Genomic DNA, 6,814 nt, shown 5'->3' on the forward strand with positions numbered 1-6,814 from the left:
GCCTGCAGCAGAGCGTGCGAACCCAACCACTCGGCCATGGGGCCAGCCCCTCCTTCAGTATTTTAAAAGTAATGCTCCATTGTCTTTTTTTTTCTCTTGGGAAGATTCACCCTGAGCTAACATCTGCTGCCCATCTTCCCCATATTTTCCTCCCCAAAGCCCCAGTGCACAGTTGTATATTCTAGTTGTAGGTCCTTCTAGTTCTTCTATGTGAGCCACTGCCACAACATGGCTACTGACAGATGAGCGGTGTGGTTCCATGCCCAGGATCAGAACCCAGGCCACTGAAGCAGTGAGAATGCCAGACTTTAACTACTAGGCCATCAGGGCTGGTTCTCCATTGTCTTTTAATTCCAGTGTTGCTGTTAAAGTGGAGAACATTCTGATTCCTGATCCTCTGTATGTGATTTTTGTTTTTTCTCTTTCTCTGAATCAATTAGATTCTCCTTTGTCCCTATGGTTCTGAAATTTCATATGATGTGCCTTGGAGTGGGTTTATTTTCATCCTTGCTGTCAAGCATGTAGTGGGTCCTTTCACGTTACAAAGCAGCATTCTTCACTTCTGGGCTCTTTTCTTGACATTTCATTGATGATTTCTACTACTCCAGTTTTCTCATCTTTTTTCCTTCTATTTTCTATCTCTGTTATTTGGTCTACTTCTTTGGAGATTTCCTCAACTTTGTCATCCAAACCTTTTTATATCTTTTCATTTCTGCCATTGCATTTTTTTAACTCCCCAAAGTTCATTCTTATTTTGTTTATTCCTCTTTTGTAGCATACTGTTCTGGTTTTATGGATATATCATCTCATATTTCTAAGGATATTGTTTTCTTGCTAAATTTCCATCTTTCTGTATAGTCTCTTTCTTCCAAGTTGCTTCTTTTGTTTGTATCAGTCATCATCCTTCATGTTGGATGCTGTCCAGAGATGTCTGGTAATCTCTGGCTCCATCTGTGTTTATGATGGTACTCTAAAAAGCTGATTTTGTTGTTAGCACCATCAAGTCAATTCCAACTCCTAGCAACCCTGTGTACAGCAGAGTGGAACCCTGCCTGGTCTTTTTGCACCATTCACTCACCTTCTGGCATTGTATCAGATGATGCTCCGCTGCTATTCATAGGGTTTTCATGGCCAATTTTTTCAGAAGTGGGCAGCCAGGTCCTTCTTCCTAGTCTGTCTTAGTTTGGAAACTCTGCTGAAACCTGTCCACCATGAGTGACCCAAGTGGTATTTGACTGGTGGCATAGCTTTGAGCATCACAACATACAGCAGCCACAGTATGACAACCAACAGATGGGTGATGTGTCTTCCTGACCAGGAAACATCTGAGCCACAGTGGTGAGAATGCCAAATCTTAACCATTAGACCACCAGCGCTGACTGAAAAAAGTTGACTGGAAAACTCAATTGTATTCTTTATAGTAGAAGAGTTAGAGAACAAAAAAACAGGTGGGAGGACTTGTTCTACTAAATACAACTATAGCATTTAAAAGTGTAATATGGGGGGGCTGGCCCAGTGTAGTGGTTAAGTTTGCATGCTCCACTTTGGCAGCCCAGGGTTCGCATTTTTGGATCCTGGGCATGGACCTATACACTGTTCATCAAGCCATGCCGTGGTGGCATCCCACATACAAAATAGAGGAAGATTGGCACAGATGTTGGCTCAGTGACAATCTTCCTCAAGGTAAAAGAGGAAGATTGGCAATAGAGGTTAGCTCAGGGGCAATCTTCCTCACCATAAAAAAAAAAAAGTGTAATATGGGCACAAAGACAGACAAATAGATTAACAAAAGACAGTAGAAAGACCCAGTACAGGCACATATACATATTTGCATATATATATTATATGTGTGAGATATGTGTGTGTGTGTGTATATGTACATGTATGTGTCTTTGTATATATATGCATTTTTTCCAAATGGAAAAAAATGAAACAAGTCCCCTGATTCACACCATAAAGGAAGATAAATTCCAGGTGGATTAAGAAACCTAAATGTAAAAGCAAAACTATAAAACTCACAGAGGATAATAAAAGGGAGTATCCTTTTAACCTTGGGTTAGGGGAGATTTCTAAAAGATATAAAGAGCACTAACCACAAAGGAAAAGATAAATTTGGCTATAATAAATCATCTCCTGTTCATCAAAACATAAAAGAGAATAAAAAGACAAAACATCATTACTGTATCTCCTCTCCTTTGTTCTTGTGAGATGCCCCTTTAGAAAAATCTCTTTATTGTTATTTTTCTGGAGTTTCCGGAGGGAACAGAGGTAAATAAACTTGTAAGATCTGCCACTATAAACCACAGTGCTAAACTTTAATGAGAAAAAGACCCAGAAATGTTTGTGCTAGTTATATTTTCTTACATAAAAAAATAAAAACAGGGGCCAGCCCCGTGGCCGAGTGGTTAAGTTTGTGCACTCCGCTTTGGCAGCCCAGGGTTTTGCCAGTTCGGATCCTGGGCGTGAGATGGCACTGCTCGTGAAGCCATGCTGAGGCGGCATACCACATGCCACAACTAGAAGGACCCACAACTAAAATAACACAAGTATGTACTGGGGGGCTTTGGGGAGAAAAAGGAAAAATAACATCTTAAAAAATAAATAAATTAAAAACATAGCCAATAAAGGAAGAAATATTTGCCCATCTACTTTCTCAAATGATCTCATGAACTATCAATCACAGTGATCCCACATCTAGGGAAATAGTCATCTCCTACGCTTTCACACGCATCCTTTTTTTTTGTAATATGATGCATACCTGTCTAGAAATTTTCCTGGAATTATCTCTAGCTCTATCATCTCCTCAGGATATTAGGAAAATCATTTTCTTTGGGTACCTGACCTGTACTTATCAAACCAGGTTTTGAAAGTGGAACAAAAAATTCAGAAATAAGGAGAAAGTTGTGGGCCTAGCTAATTTGGGAAGCCCTGGATGGTGCCAGAAAGTGGAACAGCCTTAACAAAACCAAGACTAAGGAATTAGCATAAATAAAGGTTTTATTGGTCAGTTTGGGTGAGTGACATACTGACATACCCCCAATTCACTGTTCCACACATCCAAGGTCCTGAGGTGGCAGGAGGAGAAGCTAAGCTCATTGATGGTGAGCAAAGGGTGGGAGGTGAAAGAACCTGAAGGTCTCTGAGATTTAACAAGGCTACCGGGACCGGAACCAACGTCCTAGGAATAAATCCAGGAAGGAAAAGGTATCATCCAGGGCTGGAGGTGTTGGTGATTCTGGATCTAAGGAAGAAAGTGATACATGTAGGCTAAACAAGAGAGACTGGGCAGAGGCAAAGGAGAGAAATAATATTAAAGGGCAGAAGAGTAAAAGTTTCCCTTTCCCAAGGAATTAAAGGATGAACCCCTTTCATTCTCACTCTACACTTACCATCTCTAGGATTGCCATCTGCTTCTTGATGGGTTACTGTGGTCTCTGTCCGGCCTTCACTGTCCACCACAGTCCGGCGCTCCTCCACTGTCTACAAGGAGAAGCCCCCACCATATCCCTAACATCACTAAAAGTGAGTTCACTGGTTTCTTTATATAGATCCCTCTTTCCAGAGCATCGTCTGGCCACAGTTCCCTTTACCCCTCTCTCCCAACTCACCCCATCTGGCTTAGTGATCTTGGTCACAGAGATGCTCTTGAAATAAGATTTAGGCTGGGGCTGCAGAACTGGGCCAAGGCCCTCCTGGGAAACCTGGGAATCAAGATCTAGAAGTGCAGAGAGAGGACACAGGAAAGAAGAGTCCAAGAGAAAGAAGAGGACAAGGAAGAAACTTCAGGGAGGAAGCACAGAGGGAACTTCAGGAGACCAGAGGTCTGGTGAATGCCCACTCCCTCCAGACTCACCATTGTCCTCTTTGGCTCTAGAGTGGGGGGTCACAGGCCACATATCATCAAACTGCAGAAGAACCCAAAGTAGGTAAAATGACTCCTTTCAATCTGAAACTTGAGGGGTCAAAGAACCAAAACTACTGCCAAGTTCCAAAACTACCTTTCCTCAGGACAGAGAATCCCATTCAGGATAGCTTTATTTACTCGTTCCTTCTTCCTTCCTAGCTGTTTATGTCCTTCTACCTGAACTGATGCTTTTCTGTCCTCCCCCAACAATCCTGCCTTGTCACACAAGCATATAGACTAGTGTTTTTGTCCTTTTTTTTTTTTGTTTTAGAAAAAACAGAATTCCCATTTTCTCCCAAAGAAAACCCTGCAACAAGCTTAATATAAAAAATGGGCCGGCCCGGTAGCACAGGGTTAAGTTCACACGTTCCGCTTGCCGGCGCCCTGGGGTTCGCCAGTTCGGATCCCAGGGGCGGACACGGCACCGCTTGACAAAAGCCATGCTGTGGTAGGCGTCCCACATATAAAGTAGAGGAAGATGGGCATAGATGTTAGCTCAGGGCCAGTTTTCCTCAGCAAAAAGAGGAGGATTGGCAGTAGGCTAATCTTCCTCGAAAAACAAAAACAAAAACAAAAACAAAACAGAACACAAATAGGACTGGTCCCATGGCCAAGTGGTTAAGTTTGCATGTTCCCCTTAGGCAGCCCAGGGTTTCGCCGGTTCGGATCCTGGGCACAGACCTAGCACTGCTCATCAAGCCATGCTGAAGCGGCATCCCACATTCCACAACTAGAAGGACCCACAACTAAAAATATACAACTATGTACCAGGGAGCTTTGGGGAGAAAAAGGGAAAAAAAAAATTAATTAATTAATTAAAAAAAAGAAAACAAATAAATACACTAAGCAGGGGGCCTAGGTTTCCAACCCAAGTCCATTAGATTCCAACAAGGATGCCAGTCTTTGGACTCCGTTAGTTGTCTCCCATAGGCTCTCACTTCAGACTCAGATGTACTCACCCTACGGGGAGGTCTCTGGGAGCCCCAGTCTGGTGCTGGTTTGGCAGATTCAGTTCTTACATCACTCTCCAAGACCCCCCCAAAGATCCTGGGCTGGTGGCTATCTGGATACTTAAGCATTGAGTCTCGAAGTGTCCGTCCCTCCTGCCGTCTCTCACCAGGTGTCTCTGACTCAGGACCTGGAAGTTCTGCAGAAAGGTGGCAGGTGGATGCTGGGGGTGGGAAAGGACTTGGGCTCTTTTAAACCTCCTGAAATTATTAGTCTTCTCACACTTCCCATCCCCCATCTACTCTCTGCAGGCTCCTTATTTCAACCACCAACCCAGCAGAAACCTTAAGTTCTCCCTCAGGGGCAGCAACACACCAGGAGGGCGCGAAGGCAAGGTCCAGGCCCCCATCTCGCTGAAGATGTTATTGAAATCCCGTACTAGGTCATCAAAGCCGAAGTTGTCATGGAACCGCATCCCTCCTCCTGGGCTGAAGCTGAAACCGAAGCCAAATTCCTCGGGGGGCTGGGGACCCTCAAACCTCGAGCCCCACGTGGCTCCTTCTTCTTCCTCTTCCTCATCCTCTTCATCTTCATCTCGAGTCATCCCTCCAAAAAAGGGATCTCTGTAGCTAGGGGTGGAGGCAGATTGGCCACCAAGATTTCAGAACTACTTAAACCATAAAATCAACTCATGGGTGGCAAAGTGGGACACGAGTAGGAGGCTGGGAAGCTGAGGCGAGGGTTAGAGGACTGGCCATCGGGTTTTTGTTTTGTTTGTTTTTATCAGTCAGTCCTCAGCTTGCAGCTCCCCTAAACACCTTCCCTCGGCTTTTCTTCAGTGTTCCCCAGGCCCTCCCCTCTCTCCCAAGGTCCTGCTCACTTACTCACTGTCGTCTTCCCCAGAGCCCCATTGTCTTCCCCGCCTGGGCCCCTGTTGCATCACCCCAGATCGGAGAAAGGCTTAAGCTGCCCTTTCTCCTCCTCTTAACGACCGCCTTGGCTACTGTCGCAGGGTGAGTGCTCAATGTCGTGTCTTCTCCGCAGGAGTTGAAGGAGTGGGAAAGAGGATGTTTTTCCAAAAATTGTGTGTTAGGGGTCAAACTCCCCTCAAAAGACCACCCTCCTTGTCCGACCCGGGCGCACTCTCACCTCCGAGGTCGAGAAAAGCCGAAAAATCCCCGAAAGAGGTCAAAGAGGCTCATTCCCGTATTGGGACTCGAACCTTTGAACCCCACCTGAGGCCCATTCACACCTGGGGGCAGGCCTGCACGGCGTTGTCGGAAACTAAGCAGACGATCAGACCCCGCCGCCGGAAAGCAAGCCTGTGATCCGGACACTGTCGTAAAATGACGGTAAGCAAGACGTGCGGCGGCCGGGAGGCGGGGCGGACAGTCCTCCCAAATTCGACAGGCTTTCTCTTTACCCCACCTGTTTCCTGTGCGGGTAGTGGGCGGGCCAAATTTCCATTTTCCAGTGATCACCTGCCTCCTAAGCCGATTCTCCTGATTGGACCAACGCAGTCCAATAAGGCATCTCGAGAGTTTGATGCTGTATGGCACCGATAAAGTCGCCAGAGGGCAGCCCATGCGCACAAGCGAACCAGTACGAGACACTCCGTCACCGCTGGTTCAGACGTGGACTACCAGTACTGCCCTCTGAAAGTCACCTCGCCCCTTCCTCGGTCCTGCTTGTTTCTTGACTGATCTAACATTAGAAGGATGGACAAAATGTTTTATCAAGCTCCTTCTAGTATTGAATTCCCCAGAGTTGAGTGGAGATAAAGACACGGGGACGCACGGACTTAACTTCCTCTCCAGCAACTAAGGAGTTTGTCCCAACCATGACGGATTCTTTCACTTCTAGGCAGGCTCTGCAACCAGCAGGATAACGACTTTGTAAGAGAGCAAGGGAAATCTAGGGAAGGGTGTTGAGAAGGAAGAAAGAATTTGGAGCTACCCCCCT

The 6,814-nt window shown here is 45.7% G+C and overlaps 1 protein-coding gene across 6 annotated transcripts; it reads right to left on the bottom strand.

The window, feature by feature from the left end:
* Window positions 1-2,979: 2,979 nt before the first annotated feature.
* HAX1 (HCLS1 associated protein X-1) lies at window positions 2,980-6,431 on the bottom strand. 6 transcript variants are annotated; one of them, XM_070268176.1, is made up of 8 exons: window positions 6,002-6,143; window positions 5,737-5,885; window positions 5,228-5,481; window positions 4,864-5,051; window positions 3,854-3,905; window positions 3,609-3,715; window positions 3,390-3,480; window positions 2,980-3,178 (listed from the first exon to the last, which is right to left on the bottom strand). In XM_070268176.1, the coding sequence occupies exons 2-8, from the start codon at window positions 5,790-5,792 to the stop codon at window positions 3,156-3,158; spliced, it is 771 nt and encodes a 256-aa protein (XP_070124277.1). In that variant the 5' UTR covers window positions 5,793-5,885; window positions 6,002-6,143; the 3' UTR covers window positions 2,980-3,155. The 6 variants fall into 6 exon arrangements, with proteins under 6 accessions (XP_070124277.1, XP_014595294.1, XP_014595295.1 ...); XM_014739808.3 differs by having other exon boundaries at window positions 2,980-3,241; XM_014739809.3 differs by lacking the exon at window positions 5,737-5,885 and having other exon boundaries at window positions 2,980-3,241; window positions 6,105-6,431.
* Window positions 6,432-6,814: the final 383 nt, after the last annotated feature.

The sequence above is a fragment of the Equus caballus genome, chromosome 5, assembly GCF_041296265.1.
Source record: "Equus caballus isolate H_3958 breed thoroughbred chromosome 5, TB-T2T, whole genome shotgun sequence".
NCBI classification, from domain to species: domain Eukaryota; kingdom Metazoa; phylum Chordata; class Mammalia; order Perissodactyla; family Equidae; genus Equus; species Equus caballus.

What these genes read in the sequence shown, in the direction of transcription:
- HAX1 (XM_014739808.3), bottom strand. Translation starts at nt 5,792, where the DNA reads ATGCAACAGGGGCCCAGGCGGGGAAGACAATGGGGCTCTGGGGAAGAC. An exon ending in CCCAGAGACCTCCCCGTAGG is followed by an intron (nt 3,906 to 4,863) that starts GTGAGTACATCT and finishes GTTCTTCTGCAG; the next exon opens with TTTGATGATATGTGGCCTGT. An exon ending in AGATCACTAAGCCAGATGGG is followed by an intron (nt 3,481 to 3,608) that starts GTGAGTTGGGAG and finishes TTCTCCTTGTAG; the next exon opens with ACAGTGGAGGAGCGCCGGAC.